This window comes from Panthera onca, chromosome A1 (assembly GCF_046562875.1).
Source record: "Panthera onca isolate mPanOnc1 chromosome A1, mPanOnc1 haplotype 2, whole genome shotgun sequence".
Lineage (NCBI taxonomy): Eukaryota > Metazoa > Chordata > Mammalia > Carnivora > Felidae > Panthera > Panthera onca.
Window position 1 is genome coordinate 218,485,404 of NC_138339.1, and position 27,826 is coordinate 218,513,229.

A 27,826-nucleotide genomic window follows, 5' to 3' on the forward strand; every position below is an offset into this window, starting at 1 on the left:
GATAACCCTGACTTTGCCTCATTGTGTGACCTTGGCAAGATACTTAACTGCATTCTGCTTCAGTTTCCATACCTATAAATGATGCCTACTTCAGTTATTGTGAGGATTGAGTTAACACATGTAAAACACTCTGAATGATACCTGGCACATACTCTGCAATATATAATTGTTTTTGAAAACATGTAGTAATCATAATTTTATTTATAATAATATAACAAACAAATAATAGCTATCATTTGTCGAGGAAAGAGAAATCGTTATGAGAAAGAAGTACTCAGTACTTTAAATACACCTAATTTGAATCTCACAACAGTGCTACAAGGTTGATAATTTTAACCTTTTTATGGAAGGAAACAGACTCGAAGAGCAATAAATTGCCTTGCTAAAAAATATTGAAGCTTTTATTAAAACTTAAATCTTCTGTTACTAAATATATTTTCTTTCCACTGGGCAACTTGTAAACAAATCGCAATCATTATCATTACTTACACATTTATATTAACTATTAACACATTTCCTTAGCTTACATAGTACCATAAGTAATGAAAAGACCTCCAAAAGTTCTTACAGTCTTCTCCTCTCTTGTAACAACATCTTTGGTCTCTATGGGAGGTTGGGTAGGGTGTTCTGAGCCTGAATCACGGCCTGTCTTTGAAGATTTCATCAACATGAGTGACAATGCCATCCATCAGGCATCTGTATTAATGTCCAGGTTAAGTCTTAAAATAAACATACAAACAACAAAACAAAATCAGAAATAAAATGAAACCAACACTTAAAGTGATACCCTTTATTAACTTGAGAGGCAAATGCCAATCTGAAACATGAATCCCATGTTTGAGGAACACATTGATCAAGCCTATATTCTATAGACCATTGTGTGCTGTGGGCATTAAGGGTTGAGCATGGAGAGTGGATCAAGTTACAGAAGGACATTTCAGAGCAAACCCGCTAAATTACTAAATGTTATATGTATCTTAAACTTTCTAAATGGAGGTAGCGGTCTGGATAATAAAAACAATTAGAAGGTAATGCCTGTGATGTTACAGGAGATAAATGAAAACAAATGCCTGTGATGTTAACAGGAGATAAATGAAAACAGAGTACTGTTTTACATCAGATATGTATTTCTGTATGTGTATTTTAATGAGCTTTTGAGTTACTTCAGGAGGAAGTCTGAAAGATCCTCAAATTCGGTGGCAGCAGTAAAAACCATTTAATCATTTACTATAGCCCAAACGCTGGCGGCAGGAATGTTTGCTTTTTTTTTTTTTTTTTCTCCTCTTCCTTTTCCGCGGGTCACTGCAAGTCACGTGATGAGTATCACATGACTCGGTCAAAGGATCTTTTCCTCTCGCTGCTTGGGGGAAAAAAAAAAGCAGAACCGTTCTCCAATTAAAGCTGTTAACGTGTACTACGCTGTTTCCTTGTTGGATTTTCTTGTTCTCTGCTGCTACTGTAAAAACAAAATGAGTGGTAAGATTTGCTGACTGTTTTTGAACATTCTTCTTTCATTTTAAACATAGAAAGCATTGCATTAATCTGAAGTCATGCCGTGTGTGTGTGTGTGTGTGTGTGTGTGTGTGTGTGTGTGTGTGTTTTCAATAGATGCCAAATGTATCGCAGTGCAAATATTTTAAATTGTGGCCATGTAGTTACAAAAAGATTAGACTCTGTTTGGAGATAGAATGATTTTGCATTCCACAGAATATTATTTTCCAGCGCCTTTATTTCACTAGGTTTTCTTTTTACCGCTAAAATCTGAATATTGGCTTCAGATTATTTGGAAGCCATTGTGAAAGCTTGGAAGCTCTTTATAAAGAGAATGTGTAGCACGTCAGCAGCCCGTTGCATTTTAAGAATTTAAATTCAAATTTGCAGTTTCATCAAAAAAAAAAAAGCCCTCTTAAATGTGAATGTATGCTAATAAAAAAATAAGAATTAAACTTGACGTAGATGAAATATCGCCTTTATTAAATCATTGATGGCACTTTTTAAGAAATGGAGGTGAGGGCTTCTCAAATTTCTTAAGACAATTGGTGAATAGAATTGTTTCCTCTTTTAGGTTTTGGAATAGGTAATATGCCCCTAAAAATGATTAATAGCTCTATGATTTGAGGTAGATTTTGCTTAGGTCATATAGATTATTAAGGAGCTGCTGGGTGTATCTACAGTTGTTCAGATATAGCTTCTCTTCTACCAGATGTTCATTTAATGGTACAATCTGTAACAGACTTGGCTTCTTTATTGGAACAGAATACCCCCTCACTGCATTTAATAAGGGTTTGTAGTTAATCTTTTAGTACTTTCGATATTTTATTCCAATAGTTCTTTCAAAAGTATTGTTGAAACTAAAGAGGTAAACAAACACTTGCATTAGTAAGCATGCAAGGTTTTAGGGGTTTAGACAGGAATATTCCTGTCCGTAGATAGGAATAGCAACTGAAGTGGTGCTGTAAATATTGTAGTTCTAAATTTATATTTACTATGTTTATATAATGGGACTTAATGTGTTCATTGTTGAATGTTGTTTCACACCAGTATTTTAGATACTAAATAGGGTATTCATGAATTGTCTTAAAAAAATTAACCATGTAACATTTCTGCCTCAGGATAAGATTATTTACTTGCTAGAGTGAAATGATTACTTCATAGAGAAATGAGTTAATCATTATTCCTGGACTGCAGCTAGTAACGTGTTTTCTGCTGGTTTATTTTAGGTTCGGTTTGTTTTGTTGTTTTCACTATCAGACTTAAATATAATTAAAGAATAAAGTAGAATTTTGTACTACTAAAATATAAGTATGAAGTAGTTTTCAAAGTATATGGTTTGAACTGTAACTGTGTAGTATTTATATATTAATATTTTTAGTAAAAAAGGGCAACCCAAAGCAACTATGTAGTTCTGCAGTTTTAAATGTAATCAGCAATAACTTATTTTTTACTCTGGGGGCTAAAAAACAGCAACAAAAACTTATTCTAATGACTTGATTTAAGAATTAATTTGAGGGCCTCCTGGGTGGCTCAGTTGGTTAAGCATCTGACTTCGGCTCAGGTCATGATCTCACAGTCCGTGAGTTCGAGCCCCGCGTCGGGCTCTGTGCTGACAGCTCGGAGCCTGGAGCCTGCTTCAGATTCTGTGTCTCCCTCTCTCTGACCCTCCCCATTCATGCTCTGTCTCTCTCTGTCTCAAAAATAAATAAACATTAAAAAAAAATTTTTTTTTTTTAAAGAATTAATTTGACAGGGATGCCTGGGTGGCTCAGTCAGTTAAGCATCTGGCTTTGGTTCAGGTCATGATCTCACAGTTCATGGGTTCAAGCCCTGCGTGGGGCTCTACTGACAGCTCAGAGCCTGTAGCCTGCTTCAGATTCTGTGTATCCCTCTCTCTATGCCACCCCCGCACCCTCCAACCACCACTTGTGCTCTCTCTCTTTTTCTCAAAAAAATGAATAAACGTTAAAAAAAATTAAATTTGACATGTGAAAGGAACCACAGCCCCTGGCACATTTGGTAGAAGCTCAAAAAATACTAATTTCCTTTACTAAAATTGCAAATAGAATTTTCAGTGAATTGTCCTAGTTCCCAGCTAAATTTCACATGCTATAAATAATACCTACGCCAGTACTCAGGTTTCAAAAAACTAGTTTACTGTAGTTTTATATGAATTAGCCAATAGATGTAAACCAGCATTATTTTAAACCTATTCTCATTTTCTGTTGAGTCCCCCATAGAGAAGTTAAAAGGTAAGTTTTGGATGAAGCCTTTCTGGCCTAGAGGTATAAAGCCCCTCACAAGTTTTATTTTGTAAATTAATTGGTTAATTTTGGCTTAAATGTAGGAAAATTTTGTTCTTTCTTACTCTTTATTTTTTTAAGATAATGAAGAACTTTATTTTCCTTAGAAACATTGGAGCATAGTTCTTAAGTCTCAAATTACATCAGTTGCACTAATGCATAGTATTTAAATGTTCACTAAATATGTTGTACAGATATATCCTTAAATGAAACTGCCTGGTTTTCGATCTTTATACTACCATTAGGGCAAGCTTAACCTCTCTGCCTTAATTTCCACATCTGGAAAATGGGAATAGAATGATTGTAAGGAGAAAAAACAAAAAACACTTAACACATAGTCAATTAGTTTTAGCTATGTATAATTAGCTATTCTAAGAAAATATTCTGAACAACTTCATATATTTGGTGGGCTTGTCTTGGATGGGAAGATTATTTTGTTGAAAAAGTTATTTTTATAGTCATAGAACATAATTTGGTAGTCTGCCCCCCGCACAGGCACGTACCTATACACTCCTTACTTCCTCCTAACCACTTGAGTCTTTAACCTTTTCTCTCCCTTCCTCTTCTTTCTTTTGTCTCTCTCTTCCATCTTCCACCTCTTTCTTTCCCCGCGCCCCCACCCCATTCCAGCTCTCTTCACTCTCTTGTCTTCTTCTTTACCCTTCCCTTTCTCCTGTTATCTCTTCCTTCTTTGCCCCCTCCCCTCCTCTTATGCCTGTATTTCTCCTCCATCCCTTCTTTTCTCCTCCCTCCCCTTAGCATTTACCCTCATGTACCCCCCCCCCTTTTCCTGCATTCTCTTTTCTCTTTCCTTCTTACCACTCACTTCCTTTCCCCTGTCCCCACCACGAACCACTTTGTTGTTTGGTTGTTACTCCCCTCCTTGCCTAAGAGAGGAGAGTGGTTGTAATCTGGATTTGCTGTAACCTCCATGCTCTTCATTCTGTTTTCCTGAAGTATGTGTAATGTTACCAGTGAAATTTATTTCTTTTCTGCCCTATGATTAAGTTTTTTCTCCCTTTTTTTTTTAAAAATAATTGATACCCATTATATGTACTCTGCAGGTTGAAATTCCACATATAAAAAGAACTCTTCCCCCATTACATTCTTCATTAGATTCTTGGGTACCTTTATTCCTAAGAAATGAGTGAGGCTCTTTGATAATGTTTAATCTCAAGTTATTAAAAACTAGTGGGTGAGGGGACAATGCAGTCTAAAGTTACAAGGAGAAAAGGATCTGAAAGTGAGATGCTTCTTTCAAAAAGTCGCATAAAACAATATTTGAGTTACTAGAAAAAATAAACACATTTTACAAATGTGCCTGTTTTATCCCACAAACATTAAGAGAGGAGATAAATAAGATAATCTTTATGAAAGTTATCTGGAAAGGATAACAGTAAAAATGAAATAAAATATAGAATGAGACAAACTGAATTTTCCTTTTTTTTTTTTCCCCCAGAACTTTTGACTGTAAGAAACAAAAATTGTTCCTTGGCTAAATATGCATGTATAGGATTTTTCTAACTGTTCTCAAACCTCCACAGACCTGACTTACACATTACACAAGAGGCGTTGAACATTAACAAAGCAAATCCCAAATATCTTCTTCCTTTTACTGCTTTTCCCTCTTGACTTTTTTTTCTATTGTTTTTCAAAATATTACTTTTTATATTTTTCACTGATTTATATGCACAGTTTAGTTTGATTCTGGTCAGTGTTTCTGAATTTGCACAATCGTAAGATTCACTAGGTATATTTGTAGAGTAAATACACTGACTCAAGACCCCACTGTAAGTATAATAAATGGGAATCTCTAGAAGAACCTGGAAATTGATGTTTTAGAAAGCTCCCCAAGTGGCTGTTGTGATCACCAGAAGGGTTTCTGGTGAGAAATACAACTGCAGGTAAATAATACTCATTGTACTTTATAGGATAAACTTTTATGTTTTATAGCAGGTGAATCATCTGAATTTCTTTTCATAGTAACACAGTTACTGTTAATTTGAGTGTTTAGTTTAGATGAAGTATTCAAAGTCTAACTCAAATTGTTTTCAACTTTAGCTTGCTAAGTAATCCTGGATTAACACATCATTTCTGTGATCCGTTCAGGTCCTGCTCAGGTTCCAATGATGTCCCCAAACGGTTCTGTGCCTCCTATTTATGTGCCTCCTGGATACGCCCCACAGGTATGTTTTTATGTTCTTGTTATATCTACATAATAGGGATCATAATGTTATTGTTTTGACTTTAATTCAGATAAAAAATACCATTTCAGTACTGAAGCTTAACCCAGTACAGTATATCTTTGGTAAGCCTATTTCAAGTATTTTTTTTTTTATATTTCTTTTTTTTTTTTTTTTTTTAACATGTATTTATTTATTTTTGAGAGAGAGAGTGCATGAGAGGTAGGGGCAGAAAGAGATGGAGAGAGAGAATACCAAGTAGGCTCTGCACCGTTAACGCAGAGCCAGATACAGTGCTCAATCCCATGAACTGTGAGATTGTGACCTGAGCCAAAATCAAGAGTCAGACACTTAACACACTGAACCATCCAGGTGTTCGTATTTCAAGTATTTTAGTATGTTTAGTATATTTGGACAAGAGGAAAAATTAAGTTGACAGCATCATCATTTGGTCTTGTCTTTGGGTGTGGAATTATAATAGGAAATTAATTCTAGAACTTTATTTCCCTGAAAATGTGAATAATGTAAGTAATATCTTAAGGTTTAAAGGGCCTACAGTAACATTGTTTTAAATTAATCATTTGTTTAGAAGTAATCCTAGACAGTGTTCCATCCTTATTCATGTCTCACAGACACCCATCATAATTGTGTGGCACATTGTGGTACATAGAAGAAAATTTAGACCTATAGACCTACAGCTGTAAGGACTAAGGGAATTAGTATCATCACACACCTAATAATCCTGTCCTATGTATGCATCACTTGGGAAGCTCTGACTTAAAGAATAAGATACAGCTAACTTATTTGCACAGGCAAACCAAATTAAATTGTAAGGTCTCAGGTGTTCAGTATCTTCTCCTGAGATTCTGTGTAGTCTGTACTCATTGTCTCAAATACTTTTTGGAAATACTCAGTTTCTTTTTTTCGCACTAGAATTTACACTTGAAATTTTCTTCAGGCCCTCTCTTACTTCCTCCCTAATTATGTCAGAATATTGGTAGGATATTGTGGTGGATTCACTGTCCTTTCTGTGAAGCCCCATACTATAAATGGCAGCATAAGAAGACAATTCTGGTGAAGAGAATGGAAGTAGTATGAGAGTTAGAGTCAGAAAAGCTGGATCCATATCTTATTTCAGACTTTGCTGGCTGCATAGCCTTAGACAAATCAACTTCCTGAAGTCCCTGTGCCCTAACTGTAAGATGACATGATAACATATATGAGATAACATTTGAATAGTATTTGTAAGCTTTTCAGGAGCTGTCTCTATTTTTGTTTGACATATTGACTCTTTAATTTATTGTAGTCTGCATTCTGTCTATAGTATCCTGCTAAATCTGCTCTCTGATACGTACCAAACTCAAAGCCTTTTTTCCAACATAATCCTCTTTGACCCCTAAACATTTGACACCATTGTTAGGATTTACCCTGGATTTCCTTGACATAATGCTGTCCTGATTCTTTCTGCTTTTCTAATTGTTCCTTCTCAGACCTTTCTCTACTTACATAAAGACCATATCTGGTCTTTTCTCTCTGGTGTAGTTAAGTTCAACAAGCATGTATTGAATGCACCATGTACTAAGCTCCGTATTTGGTGCTAGTGATATAAAGATGTATTTGGTGCTACTGACAATTTATTTTGGTGCAACTAAAGAGTATCCTGCTGTTCTCTCCAGTAACAATACCTTTTATTTTTATGGCAAATTCCTACCCTTCTCATTTCATTTAATCATGACCTTCTAAAAGTTGATTTCCTTGAATGTTTCCAGGTGCCTCTCCTTTTGGGTTTCATGGCAGACTATGTATATCCCTCTTTTGATGAATTTCTCACACTGCTTAATTATTTTTCTCTCCTGAGAAGATCATGAACTCTTAACAGTTTCTGTACTTAGCAGTGTTCAACAAATATATATTGAGTGCTCATATATGTCAGGCAGTCTTCTAGATAATTATGAAATACCCATGAATAAGAGACACAGATCTCTGTCTCTGTGTAGTTAACATTCTTGTGGAGAGAAGAAAACAATAAGCATAATACATGGATAAATTATGTCATGTGTTTGGTGGTAAGTGATGGGGTTAGACAAGGAAAGAAAACAGAGCTGGTTACATTTTAAAATAGGGTAATCAGAATAGGCATCATGGGAAAGGTGACATTTGAACCAAGTGTTGAAGGACAGGTAGGAGTTAGCCATGTATTTTGGTGGGGTGGAAGAAGAGGATTCTGAGAAATAACCAGTGCAAATGGCCCAAGATGAGAACATGCCTGGAAATGGCAAGCTGGTCACTCTGGCACTACTGAGTCCTCAAAGTAGTATAGTAAGTAATGAGGTCAGGGAGGGAACAGGACCAAATCATATAGGACTCATAACTTTATTTCCTCCATGCTGAGAACAGCATCAGTCGTATAGTAGGGACCCAATACATATTTGTAAATCAATCAAATAATCATCCAAATTGAGGTTCTTTAGCTTTATTTAGGCCAAGAGCCACTAAAATAATTTTCTTGTATTATTTCTTTTATCTTCTCATTTCTGTACCTATAAAGTACCTTTAGTTAGCTTGTTCACTCAATGAAGTCTAGATTTCTTGACATAAATAAGGTCTTACACAGTTCTGTTTTAGTATGTGTTTGTACCCTTCTCTTGGTATGTCTAATTGCATATCCATTTTTGCAGGCAAGTATCCAAATCACCCCAATAAAGCAAATATTGCAATAAAGGGAGTCAAATGAATTCTTTGATTTCCCAGTGCACATAAAAGTTACATTTATGGAGCGCCTAGGTTTTGAACCTTTGACTGTTGATTTGCACTCAGGTCATGAGCCCAGGCTCATGGGATTGAGCCCTGCTTCATGCTCTGCACTGAGGGTGGAGCCTACTTAAGATATTCTCTCTCTCTCTCTCTCTCTCTTTCTCTTTCTCTCCTTCTGCCCCTCTCCCCTCACCTCTTTCTAAAATAAAAAAAAAAAAATTATGTTTACACTATATTGTAGTCTGTTAAGTGCACAATAGCATTTTGTCTTAAAAAGTGTACATATTTTTATTTAAAAATATTTTGTTAGAAAATGCTATCATCTGAGCTTTCAGTCAATTATAATCATTTTGCTGGTGGAGGGTCTTGCCTTGATGTTGATGGCTCCTAACTGATCAGGGTGTTGCTTCCTGAAGGTTGGGGTAGCTATGGCAATTTCTTAAAATATGACAACAGTGAAGTTTACCACATTGATGGACTCTTTTTTTTCCACTAACAATTTGTCTGTAGTATGTGATGCTGTTTGATAGTATATTTTACCCACAGTAGAACTTCTTTCAAAATCAGTCATTTCTCTTAAACTCTACCACTGCTTGCTTCATAAACTAAGTTTATGTAAAATTCTGAATCTTTTGTTGTCATTTTAACAGTCTTTACAGCATCTTCATCAGGAGTAGATTCCATCTCACGAACTCACTTATTTTTGTTCATCCATAAAAAGCAGCTTCTTGTCCATTAAAACTTTGTGGTGGGATTGCAGCATTTCAGTCCCATCTTCAGGCTCCACTTCTAGTTGTGGTTCTCCTGCTGTTTCTCCCACCTCTGCAGTTACTTCTCCGCTAATGTCTTGAACCCTTGAAAGTCATCCATGAGGGTTGAAATCACCTTCTTCCAAACTCCTGTTAATGTTGATATTTTGACCTCTTCCCATGAATCATGAATGTTGTTCTTTTTTTTTAATCATGAACATTCTTCATGGCATCTAGAATGGTGAATCCTTTCTTGAAGGTTTTCAATTTACTTTTTCCAGATCCATTAGAGGAATCACTATCTATGGCAGCTATAGCCTTACAAAAAGTATTTCTTAAATAATAAGACTTGAAAGTCAAAATTACTCCTTGATCCACGGGCTGCAGAATGGATGTTGTGTTAGCACACATGAAAACAACATTAATCTCATTGTACATCTCCATCAGAGCTCTTGGCTGACCAGGTGCATTGACAGTGAGCAGTAATATTTTAAAAGGAATTTTTTTCTGAGCAGTAAGTTCTCAACAGTGGACTTAAAATAATTCAGTAAACCATGTTGTAAACAGATGTGCTATTATCCAGGCTTTATTGTTCCACTTATAGAGCACAGTAGATTTAGCATAATTCTTAAGAGCCCTAGGATTTTTGGAATGGTCAATGAGCATTGGCTTCAACTTAAAGTCACCAGCTGCATTAGCCCCCAACAGGAGAGTCAGCCTGTCCTTTGAAGCCTTAAAGACGGGCATCAACTTCTCTCTAGCTGTGGAAGTCCTAGATGGCATTTTCTTCCAATAGATGGCTGTTTCATCTATGTTGAAAATCTGTTGTTTTATTAGCCACCTTCATTAATTATCTTTAGCTAGATACTCTGAATAACTTGCAGCTTCTGTATGGCACTTCTGCTTCCCTTTGTACTTTTGTGTAATAGAGATGGCTTCTTTACTTAAACCACATGACCTAACCTCTCCTAGCTTCAGACGTTTCTTCTGCAGCTTCCTCATTCCTCTCAGCCTTCTTAGAATTGAAGAGAGGGCTGTACCCTGGATTAAGTTTGATTAAAGGAAATGTCGTGGCTAGTCTGATCCTTTATTCAGACCACTAAAACTTCTTCATAGCAGCAATAAGGCTGTTCGCTTTCTTACCATTTGTGTGTTCACTGCAGTAGCACTTTTAATTTCATTCAAGAACTTTTCCTTTGCATTCACAACTTTGCTAACCGTTTAGTACAAGAGGCCTAGCTTTTGGCCTAGGTTGGCTTTCAACAGGACTTCCTTCCTGAACTTAATCGTTTCTATCTTTTTATTTAAAGTGAGAAACATGTGACTCTTCCTTTCACTTGAACACTTAGAGGCCATTTTAGGGTTATAATTGGCCTAATTTCAATATTGTTGTGTCTTGGGAAATAGGGAGACCTGAGGAGATGGAGATAGCAGATAGGGGAACAGCCGTTTGATGGAGCAGTCAGAACTCACAACATTTATTAGTTAAATCTGCCATATTACGTGGATGCAGTGCAGTTCATAGCACCCCAGACAATACAGTAGTAATATCACTGATCACCTTAGCAAATATAATAATAATCAAAACGCTTAAGAGGTGCCTGGCTGTCTCTGTCAGTAGAGCACGCAACTCTTGTTCTTAGGGTCATGAGTTCAAGCTCCACATTGGGTGTGGAGCCTACTTTAAAAGAAAGAAAAGAAAAGAAAATGTTTGAAATATTGTGAGAATTACCAAAATGTGACACAGAAACTCCAAATGAGCAAATGCTGTTGGAAGAATGGCACCAATAGACTTATTTGCCATATGGTTGCCACAGGCTTCCAGTTTTTGAAAAAATGCAGTGTTTATTTGCAAAGCTCAGTAAAGCACAGCACGATAAAACAAGGTATGCCTATATTCACATGCTCACCTGATATTTTCCTTTCTCCATGGTTTTGTTAAAGCTATTGTCTGAGGAATGCTACTCATTTGCTCATTTCTGCCTATAGAAAATCTACCCATGCTTGAGGACCTAGGTCAAATTATTTGTACCACCTCTTAGTTATATATTACATGCCACCAGTATTATAATTGTGGGATTTTATGGGATTTTACATTCCTTCAGGATAGGAGCTTCCTTTTAACTACTTTTGTTCTAGGAATAACTCAGATGCGGTTGATATTTCATAAATATTTGTCAAATAAGTGAATAAACTTAACAATAATCTTACTGGAAGGATTATATGAGGCTAGTGGGGCTACTATTATCTACCTTAATTTAAGATTAAGACTGTCTCTAGGAAATGTATCATTTTCAAGTACACAGGGCTAATCAAGAGACAAAAATCTATAATCTCATCATTATGGAAATAATCTAAGTACTCACTATGCAAAACTGGATTCTAGCATTTTGACATCACTGTCAAAATAACCCCCCATTTCCTAGCATCCACGATTTCTAAAGTTAGAAAATAGTTATTACGAGCCAGGTTCTGGGCACAGCTAAGCACTTAGTAATTGTCCAAAATTTGACACATAAGGAAACATAATTTTCTTAGCAAATATGGAACCTGGGAGTTGAGCCAAATGTTAAGACACATAAATAGCTATAATAAGTATAGGTTGCATGTGGCTCAGCAGGAACCAAATGGCACACATGCTAAATGCGTGAATCCCGGAGCACCTCACCTGGGTGGCTCAGTTGGTTAAACGTCCAGCTTCAACTCAGGACATGATCTCATGGTTCCTGGGTTCGTGCTCTGCATCGGGCTCTGTGCTGACAGCTCAGAGCCTGGAACCTGCTTATTCTATGCCTTCCTCTCTTTCTGCCCCTCTCCTACTCACATATGCGCTGTCTCAAAAATAAATATAAAAATAAATAAATAAATAAATAAATAAATATAAATAAACATAATTTTTTAAATTTAAATGCATTAATATTTGTCATCTATGGCCTTCTTTTAGACTTTTATGCAGTTATCTTCTTTTTTTGCAACAGGTTTCATTGCCTCTAATCCCTGCTATATGTATGTGTATCTTTTGGTGAAAGGCAGTGATCTAAAGAGGGCCAAAAATGTATGTTTGCTGTGTTATCATATAATTAAAGTACATACTAATAGGATTCAGCAAATTTATGCATCCTAAAAAGTTAGGTCAAGCAAGTAAGGACTACAGAAATAAAAATCCAGTGTTGGGATTGTTTAGCTCTTTTGCTGAGGAAATAATAATATTAGATACCTTAGAGCATATTGGGGCAGAAAAGTAAAAGGTCCCAAAGGTACATAGATCTTAATTTAAGATTAAGATCAAGATTTTTTTTTAAATTTTTTAATACTTACTTTTGGGAGAGAGAGAGCACAAGCAAGGGAGGGGCAGACAGAGAGGGAGACAACAGAATCCAAAGCAGGCTCCAGGCTCTGAGCTGTCAAGCACAGAGCCCAACACAGGGTTCGAACCCACGAACCAGGAGATCATGACCTGAGTCAAAGTCAGACGCTTAACTGCCTGAGCTACGCAAGATTAAGATCAAGATTAAACAAAAGTACTTACGGGAAAAACATATGAAGAAATTATGATTTACCTAGGATATATCAGCCTTTAAATTTGTGATGTTTGCACCAATGGCATGCCCCTATTAAGTTTAGAAGCACTTCAGATATTAACTCATCATTTACTCATACGTATATTTTAACTTCATTTTTAACAACATTAGGGTATCAGTAACTTAAGGAATAATTGGTTCTGTTTTTCTCATTTGATATTTGCAAAACCCAAACCTATTAATGTTAAAGTTGCTAATATTGTACTGTATTTCCTCTGTATTCTTATTCAAGACTTCTATATTATTGTTTATTTTATAATCTTTGTACTTTATTGCTCTATACTTCAGCATTCTACTCAAAAGTAATGGGAACCTGCATTTATTCTGTTTACCTTAAGTTTTGAAAAGAAGGTTGCTATTATAAAAATGTAAAATGCCCTTGCCTTGAGAGGCATAGAGTTCCTAAAGACAGTTTTCCCCCTTTGCCACTAGTGAACAAAAATAGTTCTTAAAATAGTCACTTAATTTTTAGTTACATAACTTATATTGTTGGGTCAGAAAATGAATCCTCATTTTTAGAAATCATTACTTTTTAAAAAGCATTTTTTATTAACCATGAAACTATATAAGATACTGTCCAATATGAGAGACCTAAAACTAGTTAAAATGATATGCAGAAAGAAAAATTGTTCACTAGATTCTTAAATATAAAGGAACATTAATTTTACGAACAAGCTAATAGAAAATAGAAAATGTATTCAGTGATAATGCATAAGTATAGTTGTATATTTTAAATATATATTTTTCTGATCATGATTATGTAGAAAACTTGGAAAGGGTAAGAATAGGGCAGGAAAAAGAATTGCACTGAATGTTATAACCTAGAGTCACACTCTGTAAACATGTATTTCCCTTTAGCCTTTTGATGAATTACAAAATTACAAACATAATTTTAGACATAACCTTAATGAGCTTTATAGTTTAACAAGAAAGGGAAGCTTGTGAGAGACTGACCTGCTTCAGCAGAAGCAGAAATATGTGCCAACTGAACTAAGATATCAAATGGGGAAACAAAAACTATAAAACTCAAAACACAAAGCAAACTCAGACACAGAAAACAGATGGTGATAGGAGTAGAAGGAACTTAATTTACTGGCAAATTATACTAACTTAGAGACCTGAAGAGCATTGCAGCACAGAATAACACTTGATATTTTAGTGATGAAATTGATGATTTATCAAGAAAAGATTATAGACTACCTGAATGGGATGCCTGAAAAGCAGCATCAAAAGTTCTCTCCTGCCTTTCTTTAATGACCCCCCTGTTTTTTTATGGAATGTGTGTTATGGTGATGAGAGAGTACCTGACAGGAAGGGGATTGTAGATCTCATAATGTGGGGAAAGGGGCTGTGTCAACTTCAGGAAAATTTCAGATTACTCCTTTGAGCTGGACTTGGGATTTCACTTTGCTTTTATGTCAGCACACAGCAGTGAGGCCTACTTTTTTCAAAGATTTTACGTACCTGTCTGATCTCTGTCTTCTCTGTCTCTCCTTGGGAGAACAGCTAAAAGCCATGAGCAGCAGTGTAAGGGACTGCAAGGTAGTGGGACTTAGATGTTTAGGTGCGGATAAAGAGTTATAATAGGAGTTGGAGATAAAGGTTGTGGTTACTTACTGACATTATTGTGTATGTATGTATAGTTAGGTATATAAATAAATATCTGTTGAATGAGTGGCCAGAAATACCTATATTATTATTTAATAACTTAAAGTGGGAATAGTTTTAGGTTCAGGGTGAAGCCATAGAAGTAGGTTGCTAAAAATTAAGCATAGGCAAAGGTTGTAAGAGTTGAGGAAGTTACAGAATTCTAATAGCATGGTGGTGTTAAGAGGGGGGAGAAGGTAATGTGGCATTCTAGTAGAACTAATGGAATACATTATTTCTGATCATATCATTGATTCAGCAAATTTCTTTGAGCATCTGCCATATCTAGGACTTGTTCCAGGTGTTAGGAAGAAGATGGTAAGCAGAACAGATTTGTCATTTATCATATATTCTGGTGGAGAACACAGATAGTAAATACAACCTCCTTTTTCTGCAGCCCCTTTTAATTATGTTTGTGTTCAATAAAGGGGGGGAAACAAAGCTTTGTCTCACTAGAAATTGTGTGGCATATGTGGTTAGATGGTCAGATCTCTGCGGATAGCCCTATTTAATTCTATTTCATTGTCTTATCTTTGTTTTAATTTTTTTTAACAAAGACTAATTTGTATTGTATTTTATCTTTTTTTCCCCACAATTTGTTGATTTTATTTTAATCATCACCATTGGTATACCCTGTTAATATAAAATTCAGTGTCTACATGGTTGGTTTTTTGTCAGCAGCTGGACTTAGCGGATAGTTTTGTGCCCCCAGCCTCACCCTAAAGCTACTGGCTGTTCAGATGGTTACTTGAAGTGGAACAGTTCTCTACACTTTCTTGGTCCTAGTCTGCCTGGTTGTGTTTATTTTTTGGTTTTGTTTTTTTTTTTTTTTTTTTCTGTTTCTTAGCTTTCTTTTTTAAAATTGTGTTAAAATATACATAACAAAATTTACCATTATAACTTTAAATGTACAGTTCAGTGGTATTAAGTATATTCTGTGTTGTACTCCCTTCACTACCATCTGTTTCTGAACTCTTCAGTTGCAGAACTGAAACTGTACCAAATAAACAATAGCTTCCCATTCTTCTTTCCCACAGCTTATCTTTGTATTTTAAATGTTCGTTTTCAGAAGAAAAGTGGTTTTTAATTTCATAAGTAATTTAGCCATTTCTATTTAACCAGTGAGATATCTCACTTGTGTTGTGAAATTTAAAAAGACCTTGGAGGACAGGTACCTGTGGATTCTGTGTCTACAAAATGGATATGACATGGAATTAAAGCCAAATTGCAAGAGTTCAAATACTGGCTCCTCCACTTACTGCCTGTGTGATCTTAGTGAGTTACTTAGCATCTGTATGCCTCAGTTTCCCCATCTGAAAAATGGAGATAATAGTACCTATTTGTAATATTGTTACAAGCATTAAATAGTTAATACGTGTCCCTTGAGGAACTTACAGTTAAGTTATAAAACACATGCATTTGGAAAGTTACAAACACTGCAGTGTTATAAATACCTACCAAGTGATACAGAATAAATGTAATAGAAATGATAAGAGGGAGAGGTCATTGAGATTGTGGTGTCGGGATAGGGTTCATGGAAATCAATCAAAATAAACCTTCTGCAGACCCCTAGCCCCGCATCTCTACCAACATTTGGGGTTACGTGTTCTGCCCTCTCATCTCAACTAACACTCTTCCTTTTCACCTAGAACAGAGACAGACTTTCCTGCTCCTGTCTAGACCCAGTGCCCCCATTGGAGTCTTGGATCCCATTCCCTTTTGCCTGCATTTTCTCCTCTCTCTTCCACATCATCAATTTCTTATTCTCTGATGGGTCATTCTGATTAGTATATTGGCATGTTGTAATTGCTCTCCCTAAAAACAAATTTTAAGATATTTGATTCTACTACTACTAGCCACCACTCTATTTCTATGTTCCCCTCTGCAGGAATAGTTCCCAAAATTGGGCTTTTATCTCTCTAATTCTGCTCCCCACTTTGTCTCTTACCCACTCCAGTCAGGGTCTGCCCCTGTGATTAGGGGATGAGGACCAAAACTGTCCTCATCCAAGTCACAGTGACTTTCACATTGCCAAATCCAGTGGTCAGCTTTTAGTCTTCATTTTACTTGACCTTTCAGCAGCAAAGTTGATCTTTCCTCCTTAATACACTTCACCAAACTTCCAGACTCCACAGTCCTCTTCCTACCTTGCTTGGTTGCCCTTTTGCAGTCTTTTCAGAACTACAGACTAGTATATCTAACTACATACTCAACATTTCCACTTAGATGTCTCATAGACATAAGCAAATTCATGTGTCCAAAACCTAAAACTCCAAATCTCACCCCCCAAAATAATTTATTCTACCCTACAGCCTTCCCCTTCACAGTTGATGGAACACCACCCTTCCATAACTTCTTGTTCTCACTTCTCCAGTGGTGTCATCAGCTCATCTTGTTGTTCTGCCTTCAAATATATGCAGAATGTGGATGTCTTTTTACCACCTGCTCCAACCCACCACCATTTCTTGCCTAGATACTGCAATAGCTTCCTGTTTTCCTTGGTTTCCCTGTTTTTTTCCCTTGCCCTACAATCTATTCTCAACTCAGTAGCCAGAGAGTAATCCTATTAATTGTAAGGTTATATCAAGATTTCTCAACTTTGACACTACAAACATTTTATTAGGCCCAATAATTTTTGTTATAGGGAATTGTCTGCTGTGTTGTAGGGTATTGAGCAGCATCTCTGACCGTTCTACCTACTAGATTCTGGTAGTATCTGCCCCCAGTTGTGACAGCCAAAAATGTCTCCAGATACTGCCAAATGCCCTTTAGGGGGACAAAATCACCTCTGGCTGGGCACCAGTGGCTTATATCACCCTTCTGCCCAAAACTTTGTGATTGTTTTCCCTTTCACTGAGAGTAAATACTGAAGTCCATGTATTTAATAGCTCATATGGCCCTACCTGACCTGGCCACTCCCTTTAACTCTTTGACCTTACCTGCTTCTACCCTTCCTTCTTACACTGAGCCAGTTGCACTGACTTCCTACTAAAGCTACTTATATCTATTAGGGGCTTTGTTCTGTTTTCTCTGCCCAGAACACACTTCCAGATTTCTCCATGGCTAATTCCTTCAGTTCTGCTCAAATTTCATTTTGCCAATAAGGCGTATCCTAGTCACTCTATCTTATCTGCAATCTGTCCTACTCCCACAATACTTCTGGTCTCACTTACCTGTTTTTCCCCCCATAATATTTATCACCTTGCAAAATTATATAAATGATTTACTTCTGTTTTTGTGTTTATCCTCCCTATTAGTGTATGTGACCCTACGAAGACATTACTCACATTAGTTTCTTGCCTTAATTATTACCAATGTCTTTGTTGTGGTCAAAAACAAATTATTTTTTAGGGGTGCCTGGTCAGTTAAGCATCCAGCTCTTGATTTTGGCTCAGGTCACGATCTCCCAGTTTGTGAGATCGAGCCCTGCTGTCAGTGCAGAGCCTGCTTGGGATTCTGTCTCTCTCTCGCTCTCTGCCCCTCCCCCTGCTCAAGCTCTCTCTCAAAATAAAAATAAATAAACTTTAAAAAATGCTTTTAAAATGAATGGAGAAGGTAAAGTTAGAGCTAGATATGGAAGGATGGATGGGATTTGTGTAGTTATAGATTAAGGGGAGGCAAAGAGTAGAAGAAAGATGGCACAAACAAAAGTCCAAGATACAGAAATGTATAGGTCTGTATGAAGATAGGTTTTTAGTATACCAGCCTGGCTGGAGTTAAGGGTTCAGGATTTGGTGTAGAAGAAAAATACATCTAGGAAGGTAGGTTGGAGCAAGACTGAACAGTGTCAGAGAATATGGACTGTAATCCTATCAACAACGGGAGTCATGTAATATTTGTGAGTTGGAGAGTTGATAATGGTGAAAGTAGTGTATTGCAACAGACACTGGTTTGGCTTATTCAAAATCCACTCCAGACTCCTAATGTCCCTTCCTGTGGGTTAGAGGGTGAAAAGCTATGGTTTCCAGATTCTCCAGCTAGGGATCCAGATATTTCATTTCTACCAATTACATACACTTGTCTGAGGCTTTAAATTCAAAACTGAGTTAAAATAGGGAGAAAAGCAGGATATGTGACATTTATTTTGCTGGAAGCAAGGCATTTATAGTTCTAGAGTTAGTATGTAAAAAACAGCGAAGTCATTTGGTCTTCTAGTCCTATGTTACAAGTCCTCTCCTACTCCAACAGGTAAGGGTAGTTTAATAGGCTGTTTTAATTGTAACTATAATTTTTCTAAAGCAATAATTATTTATTTGTAATTTAAGCTTATCTATACCTAAACAAGTGTGTTTTCTAATATATCTACCAAGCATGTATATATTTATAATACAAAAATTGCTACTTTTTTTTTTTTTAAGTTTATTTATGTAATCTCTACCCCCAGCATGGGGCTCAAACTCATAACCCCAGGGTCAAGAGTTGCATGCTTTTCCTATTGAGACAACCATGCACCCCCAAAATTTGCTATTCTTAAGAAAACTTGGGGTGCCTTGGTGGCTCAGTCGGTTAAGCATCTGACTTTGGCTCAGGTCATGATTTCGTAGTTTCTAAATTCTAGCCCTGCGTCAGGCTCTGTGCTGACAGCTCAGCCTGGAGTCTGCTTCAGATTCTGTGTCTCCCTCTCTCTGCCTCTCTCCCACTTGTGCTCGCTCGCTCTCTCTCTCAAAAATAAATAAACATTTTCTTTAAAAAAAAAGCTTTTAATAAATAAATAAAAAGAATAGTAAAACTTGTTCTTCCTGAAAATATCAGGATTTGCCTTTAAGTTAGCGCTTTGCATTTCAATAATTTTCTGTTTCTTTAGGAAGGGGAAAAGTATTATTATTGATTTCTTATACCTTGATAGTAATCTTGTAAGTCTAAAAAGGTAAGGGCCCTTGGGGCACCTGGGTAGCTCAGTCGGTTAAGCATCAGACTTCGGCTCAGGTCATGATCTGTATGTGGGTTTGACCCTGCGTCAGGCTCTGTGCTGACAGCTCAGAGCCTGGAGCCTCCTTTGGATTCTGTGTCTCCCTCTCTATCTGCCCCTTCCCCGCTTACTCTCTGTCTCTCTCAAAAATAAATAAAAGTTTAAAAACAATTAAAAAATAAATAAAAATAAAAAGGTAGGGGCCCTGTTTTGGTAGAAGAATTCCTAATTTTGGGATAAAATCCTATATCCAGAAGGCTTTCCTTGTAGCTCCAATGAGGTTCAAAGGGAATAAATCTGTCATTTTAAAAACTCCTTTCCTACAGTTTAAACCCCATTTCAAAAAGGTATGATTTCTAAGATTAGGGTATGGGTTAGGGCCAGAATAATGGTTAGGGTTAGGGACAGTGTGAGGATATGTGCCTATTATCCAGTACTTCAGAGACCTCTCCAGAAGGATAACTTCATGGTTAAGGTTAGAGGTTAGAGTTAGGCACATACCCTCACACCGCCCCAACCCTAACTCTAACCATTCTTCTGTCACTAAACCGAACCCTAATACTAGATCTGAGGGGAAAAAAAGATTTGGTGTATATATAAAATGGAATATTACTCAGCCATAAAAATGAATGAAATCTTGCCATTTGCAACAACACAGATGAAGCTAGAGAGTATTTATTATGCCAAGCAGAATAAGTCAGAGAAAAACAAATACTAGATGACTTCACACATATGTGGAATTTTAAGAAACAAAACAAATGAGCAGATGGAAAAAAAAAAAAAAAGGAGCAGAGAGGCAAACCAAGAAATAGACACTTAACTATAGATAACACACAGATGGTTACAAGAGCGGGGGCGGTGGGGTGTGGGGAGTTGGCGTTAAATAGGTGATGGAGAATAAGGAGTGCACTTGTGAGGAGCATCCAGGGTTGTATGGAAGTGTTAACTCACTATATTGTGCACCAGAATCTAATTTGACACTGTATGTTAACCAACTGGAATTAAAATAAAAACTTTAAGAAAATATGTAATTTCTAAAACTGAAAGCCACAGATACTTTGCTTAACTGGGAGTTAATAATATATTAGGTGTTTGTCTCCCTTGAAAAGATCCTCAACTGTTAAAATTATCCTGGTCATGGTCATAAGAATTTTGTACCTAAATGCAATATATGGTTGATTTTAGATACCTGGATCCAGTTTTTTTCCCCATATCTATTTCACAGTTTGTGTTCTTTCCACAGCTTATTCCTACCCATAATATGGAAAAGGAAATTAATTCCTAATCCTGTTGTTATTTGACCCAAAAATTTCCTTGGGTCTCCTTTTGTTGTTAACGCATCACTAAATGCACATAACACATAGGAATAAATACCTGATATTGTAGTTCATTATTTCTATTATTATTTAGCTAATCTCATCAGTGTTTTAAGATTTATATTGCATTGTATAATAAAAACTACCTCATCTTGTTCACTACTAATTCATGTGTACTTAGTGTATTTAATATGAACTTCTAATGAACTTCTAATGCTATAAAAATTCCTACTCTAACCTTTTACAAAAGAATTGCTTATATCTTATGGAAGAAATGTTTAATGTTCAATTTGTAGGTTATTGAAGACAATGGTGTTCGGAGAGTTGTTGTGGTTCCTCAGGCACCAGAGTTTCATCCTGGTGGTCACACAGTTATACACCGTTCTCCACATCCTCCTCCTCTGCCTGGTTTCATTCCTGTCCCAACCATGATGCCCCCTCCACCACGCCATATGTACTCACCAGTGACCGGAGCTGGAGACATGGCAACACAGTATATGCCACAGTATCAATCTTCTCAAGTATATGGAGATGTAGGTAAGATAAAAAATATTCCTATTTTATGGAATTAGTTCTTCTTTACTTGGATAGAACAGATGCTGTCTATCCTCCTATTATATAAAAGAAATGACCAACCTAGTGTCATACTCATGTTCTCTTGCCCAAGCACTGTGTTAAGTATTTCATCCTCATGATCACCCTTCAAAGCAAAAAGTAAACAAAATCAAAAAGGTAAAATAACTTCTATCATGCAGCAATATTTAGTGAGGATATGTTCAAACCAGAGCTTTTCTTCTGTCTTGCCAACTAGGCTCTGAGGAAAGTTTTCAGCCAGGAGTAATCATACTGTTGTTAAATCCTTAAAGCTGTGATGCCACTTACCAAAGTTGCTAGGTTATGTAAAGGACTGAAAAAACAAAATAAGATACAACATTGGCCCCCGGGGAGTTGACAAATTATTGGGAAGAATAGACAACCACACACACATCCACAAAGAAGTAATCTTATTCTTTCCTATGGGTTTAAATACCATATACTAATTCCTCTCAGGTTTGTATCTCCAGCCAAAACCTGGCCTCTAAGCTTCGGAAGGCTTAATTTCTTCTTGATACCTCCACTTAAATGTCTCATGCATCTCAGTTATATTGTTTCTAAACATAAATCTCAATTATGTAGCCTGCTTTTTCTGTCGTCTTTGTCTTGATACGTGATACCACTGCCACTCAGTTTGCTCAAGTGAAAGGCATATAGTCAAATTTGATTGTTACTTCTTTAACCCCTGCATCAATTGTTACCAGCTTTACTTTCAGAAGTTTCCCAGTTTTATCTTTTTTCCCCACTTCTTCTCAAATCTAGTCCACTGTCAGCTCTTGTCAGAACAACTGCAAGAGCAGTTTTCCAGTTGGTTCTCTGCTGTCATTCTTGCCCCCAGCCATCCAAGCTCAGCCAGAGTGATCATTTTAAAATATAAATCTGATTTCTATTTTTATTTAAACTTTTCATTTTATTTAGAATAAAATCCTGAACCTTGCCTTCGACCAGGATTTCTCAACCTCTGTACTCTTGATATTTGGGAATGGATGAGTCTTTGTTTTGGAGCACAAAACTGCATTGTAGGATATTCAGGAGAAGCCATGCTGTCTACCTACCAGATGACAGTAGCATATCAACCCACCCTCCCCTATCCTCACCCAGTTGTGACAACTAAAATTATCTCCACACATTGCTGAATGAACCCTATGGGCCAAAATTGGCCCTGGTTGCAAACCACTGGCCTGGATAAGGCCCTGCCCTGTGGCCTCTGACTGCTTTGTTCCACTTGTCCCCATCCCACCCCCTTCAGCTTTTCAAAACCTCCAAGCTCTTTTTGAGAACACCATGTTCTCTCCACCAGGAATGCTCTTTTCCCTTTTCTGTAGAAGGCTCTGTTTTTTTCCCGATAGATTTCAGCTTTCATAGAGACCCTCTGTGATCTTATCAGTCACTCACACTGAAACCTGTTTCCTTCACAGAACTTAACACAATTTGATTTTGTTTTAATTTGTATGTCTGTCTTCGTTGTTTGACAGTAAACCCCCTGAGAACTAAATCTTTTTTATTTGTCACCTGCACTTAGTAGTATCTATCATTAATGTTTAGTAAATTTACAGAGTAAACAACTCTAAATATAGAACTTTAAATACACAGCATAGCCTATAAGCAGTATCTTATATGTTATGTCATGTATCATATATACTTTTCAAACTTAACTTCTGTTGCCCAAGTAATGCATATTGATTCTGTGGGTCTGGGTGGAGTTTGGGTTTCTGCATCTCTAACAAACTCCCAGGTAAGGCTCATGCAGTGGTCCAGTGAAAACTTGAGTAGTAAGAGTTTATACTACAAATCAGTCTCATTCTTCTATTATGACTTATTTTTAAAAAGGTGTTTGAGAAAATTACAATAAAAAACTAGATGTGATAATTATTGCTATTTCACATTGTTAGAACCCATTGTTGTTCAGAGGGGATATTAGAATACATGGATATGATTCATAATGTTGTGAAGGAAAGTGAAAAATACAAACCCATTAAAGGGTACAAATTTAAAAACTAGCTACCCGGTGATGGAAGACAAGAGTCGTATTGTATTTAAGATTATAAGCCAAAGCATCCGCCACTGGATCCAAATAACAGTTTTATAACCAGTAGCTGCCTCCATGAAAAGGAAATTCTAGCTCCTTCATATAAATATATGCACAATATGTATATTTGATATAAATGTTCAATCAATATGTTGTTTTTATGTCTAGCATTTTTTCATTTGGGCTATTTAAGGCTTAGTTCAAGAGTGTAGCATGATGATACTCCCAGCTTATGGCTGAAAAGTACTACATTATGTGGATATAACATTGTTTACTCATTTATTAACTGATGGGCATTTGAGTTGTTTCCACTTTTTGTCTATTATGAATAATGATGCCTTGACAGTTGTAAACAAGTAGACAGGTTTTCACTTCTGGGTATATATCTAAGAGTGGAATTGCTGGCTTATATTGAGAACCTGCAAAACTTTTCCTTAGTGTTTGCACTATTTTACATTTCTATCAGCAATGTGTGAGGGTTCTAATTTCTCCATATCCTTGTTAAAACTTGATTCTAGCCATTCTGGTAAGTATGAACTTTTGTCTCATTGTGGTTTTGATTTGCTTGTCTCATTACTGATATTGAACATCTTTTCATTTGCTTTAGTGGCCATTTGTTTATCTTTTTTCAAGAGATCTCCATTCAAATCCTGCACTCATTTTTTTAATTTGGGTTATTTGTCTTTTTATTGTTGAGCTGTAATAGTTTTGATGTATTCTGGATACAAGTCCTTATCAGATTTATGATATGCAGGTATTTTCTCCCGTATTGTCTTTTCACTTTCTCAGTGGTATCCTTTAATGCAGAAAAGAAAATTTTGGTGAATCTGATTTATTTTTCTTGGATTGCTTGTGCTTTTGGTGTCATATCAAAGAAACTATTATCTAACCCAAAGTCATACAGATTTACAGCTGTGTTTCCTTCTATGAGTTTAATAGTTTTACTTCCTACATTTAGGTCTTTGACTCATTTTAATTTTTGTATATGGTGTGAGGTAGGTGTCCAGACTCATTCTTTTACATGTAGATAACCAAATGCCTATTTTTTTTTATGCTAATGTTTTATGTACCTATCCTTGTGATACTCATTTCAAGAGTATTGTACTAATTTTCTTAAAACACTGATAAATGAAAACTTTACTAAGATTTTTGAGGCTTTTTAAAAAATATTTTTCTCATTACAGATTTTAAATTAAAACTAAAAAACTCTGAAGACAATTAATTTAACAATATTTTTGGAGTTTATTGATTTTATTATAGTGTTATGTGACTTTTAGTAAAATAAATATGTTCTTCTGAATCACACCCTTGAGTTTATGATATACAGAGATGCAGTATTTTGTACCTGGATTCTGTTCTTAGTAAACAATCCCACTTTTTTTCCTTAATTCCTAAAACTTTATTTTTCAGTAATGATTTGGTTTGTGGTGTTTTGTTTTTTGTTTTGTTTTAGTCGTCAGGGAATTTAGGCAGGTGGTGGTTTTCTGTTTACGTATTTTATATGTTTGAAGTTGAAAGAGATGCTAAAAATGATGGCTACAAAAGAGCAGAAGAAAAAAAGAACTGTACACATTTCAATTCAGATCTTATTCCCCACCTATGATTATCATAACGTACCACCAAGCTGCTTCTGTGGAGATTAATAGTTAATTGGGAAAAGATGAAGAAGAGAAATATCTCTAAATTTATTTGATATATATAATTATAATCAAAAAGCTTGGTTCTGTCAGTTGATGGATAAATAGAAATAGCTTTGTTTTGCAGAATTATTCTTTGTAATGTTTCATAATAATTTTTATATAATGTAATGATAAATTTACTTCCCATTCCTTCTATTTTTATTTCTTCTTAGATGCTCACTCTACACATGGAAGGTCCAACTTTAGAGATGAAAGATCTAGCAAAACATATGAACGTTTGCAGAAAAAATTAAAGGATCGCCAAGGAACACAGAAGGATAAAATGAGCAGTCCACCATCATCACCCCAGAAATGCCCTTCTCCCATAAATGAACATAATGGGCTTATAAAAGCGCAAAATGCTAGTGGTGTAAACATAGGATCAACAAAGAACAAGTCCGGGAAAGGGAAAGGTGGTGCACAAATTGATACAGAAATAGAAGGTAACTATTTAAAACACTCATCTATTCCTGTTGGTGCTTTTCATCATTATTTAATCAACCAAAAGTATATTCTTTCAGTTATTTCATCATGCTCCAGATAAGCTGTAGATTAATAACACTTCTAAATGTGAGAAAAAGTTTTAGAACCCAAATTGTTGCTAGGGTACTTCTTTTTACAATTTGGGAAAGCTCAATTAGTAATTTCCCTTATATTGTAAATTTTACTAGCCAAGAGAAATTTCTGTCTGAAAGAAAAACCCTAATAAAGTTCATTCATATTCATTTTCCTCTCTTTCTGTGCCTTTGACATGGCTGTTCTGGTTTTTATCAACTTCAGTTTTTTATTTCTCCCAACTTCTTTATATGTAAGTCCTTGAAAGCAACTCATTGTGTCATTTACCAGTCTATCTATATACTCTGTAGTTAGGATTGAGTAGTCTCCATTACTTTATTCAGAAGTTTTTTCTCTTAAAATCCCCATATTTCCTTAGGAACCTTCCCCAGCTTGTGAGTAATTTCTACTATATGAACTCTGAGCACTACTTCCTTTTCTTTATGATTTCCATTCCTCACCAACACATTTTAATGCTTTAACAACCTCATAACTGTTATATTAACAAAAATATTTCCCCATAATTTTGAGACCTTCTGATCATTCTGAAATCAGAATGAATGATATTTCAGAAGAGTTAAGCTAAAGTTTCAGATATATCAGTTATGAATACAAGTTCTGGTCAAGTCATTTATATTTTGGGAACCATAGTTAAGACCTTTTAAGAAACAAATAGTTAACTTGTAACTGTTAAGAGGTAGGAGATTGGGAAATGAGAATTTCAGAGAGTATTTTTTTTTAACTATGAAAAACAATATACTTTATATTAGAAAAACTTAGTGACTGGTTCAGATATATATATATAATGGTATTATAATTAGTGATCACAGTTAAAATGGAAATAGAAACTGAAGTGAAGAATCCTGAAGAGCCACAAACTGCTGAATATGAACTAAAGTAAAAACTAGGAAATAAAAATCTCAGATTACAAACATAGTTTCAGAAGACACATTGTGGAGGGAGAGGGATGAATGTATTTAGTTCATTTTTTAATATTCTTTTTTTTTTTTTTTTAAGAGAAAGATGAAGAAACTAAAGCTTTTGAAGCACTTCTTTCCAACATTGTCAAACCAGTGGTAAGTATTGTATGTATTCTCTTGACATTTATATTCAGTATTATTCACATAGGATTTTGGTATATTTTAATTAAGTCCTTTCTTAAAACCATATTAGAGGTACACGTGACTCTTGATCGTGGGGCCATGAGTTCGAGCCCCACATTGGGTATAGAAATTACTTAAATAAAAATTTAGGGTGCCTGGGTGGCTCAGTTGCTTAAGCGTCTGACTCTTGGTTTTGACTCAGGTCATGATCTCACAGTTCATGAGTTCGAGCCCCACATGCAGCTCCATGCAGACAGTGCAGACCCTGCCTGGGATTCTGTCTCCCTCTCTTCCTGCCCCTCCCCTGCTTGCTCGCTCTCTCTCAATCTCTCAAAAATAAGTAAATAAATTTAATATTTTTTTTAAAAAAGCTGTATTATAAGTAATGTGATATCAATAATGGATCAGTGTAGATCTCATATAAGGAGAGATCTGTTGATCAGTGAAGCAGAATAGTCAGTCAAGAATTCATTTCTTTTATGTTTTTTTTTTTATTTTTTGAGAGAGCGTGAGCAGGGGAGGGTCAGAGAGAGGATCCGAAGCAGGCTCTGTTGCTGACAGGCTGACACCAGCAAGCCCAATGCAGGGCTCAAACTCACGAGAGCCGTGAGATCACGACCTGAGCCGAAGTCGGACCCTCAACTGACTAAGCCACCCAGGCACCCCCAAGAATTCATTTTTTAAACTAGGATTTAATATATGCTTCATATGTCATTAAGCAATGACATTGAAAATCATTGGAAGAGACAAGGATGTAATAAATAATGTGAGTACCACTGATCATCAGTTTTTTAAAAATCTGTTTATACTATTTCCATGTGAAATGTATTCAGTTAACTCTAGATGTAAAAAGAATTAAACTATAGAAGAAAGTTAATATTCCCTAGCCCTTTATAAGTATAGATGTAACGGCAGAAATCAGAAAATCAG

The 27,826-nt window shown here is 35.9% G+C and overlaps 1 protein-coding gene and 1 long non-coding RNA gene across 5 annotated transcripts in view; one reads left to right on the plus strand and one right to left on the minus strand.

Annotated features, from left to right (window-relative positions):
• The window catches only part of FNDC3A (fibronectin type III domain containing 3A), a 142,553-nt gene that overhangs the window by 72,669 nt on the left and 42,058 nt on the right, over nucleotides 1-27,826 (plus strand). For 3 of the 4 annotated variants that reach the window (XM_060637224.3, XM_060637225.3, XM_060637226.3), the window contains 4 exons: nucleotides 5,907-5,983; nucleotides 21,233-21,473; nucleotides 25,412-25,681; nucleotides 26,811-26,869. In XM_060637224.3, the coding sequence (XP_060493207.1) occupies nucleotides 5,907-5,983; nucleotides 21,233-21,473; nucleotides 25,412-25,681; nucleotides 26,811-26,869 (647 nt within the window). Of the gene's footprint in view, nucleotides 1-1,370; nucleotides 1,477-5,906; nucleotides 5,984-21,232; nucleotides 21,474-25,411; nucleotides 25,682-26,810; nucleotides 26,870-27,826 lie in introns of those variants that run through there. The other variant, XM_060637227.3, reaches the window with a different exon arrangement.
• LOC144612999 (uncharacterized) lies at nucleotides 1,257-14,323 on the minus strand. Its single transcript, XR_013550299.1, has 2 exons — nucleotides 14,265-14,323; nucleotides 1,257-1,456 (listed from the first exon to the last, which is right to left on the minus strand). It is a non-coding gene; the product is annotated as an uncharacterized LOC144612999 (long non-coding RNA).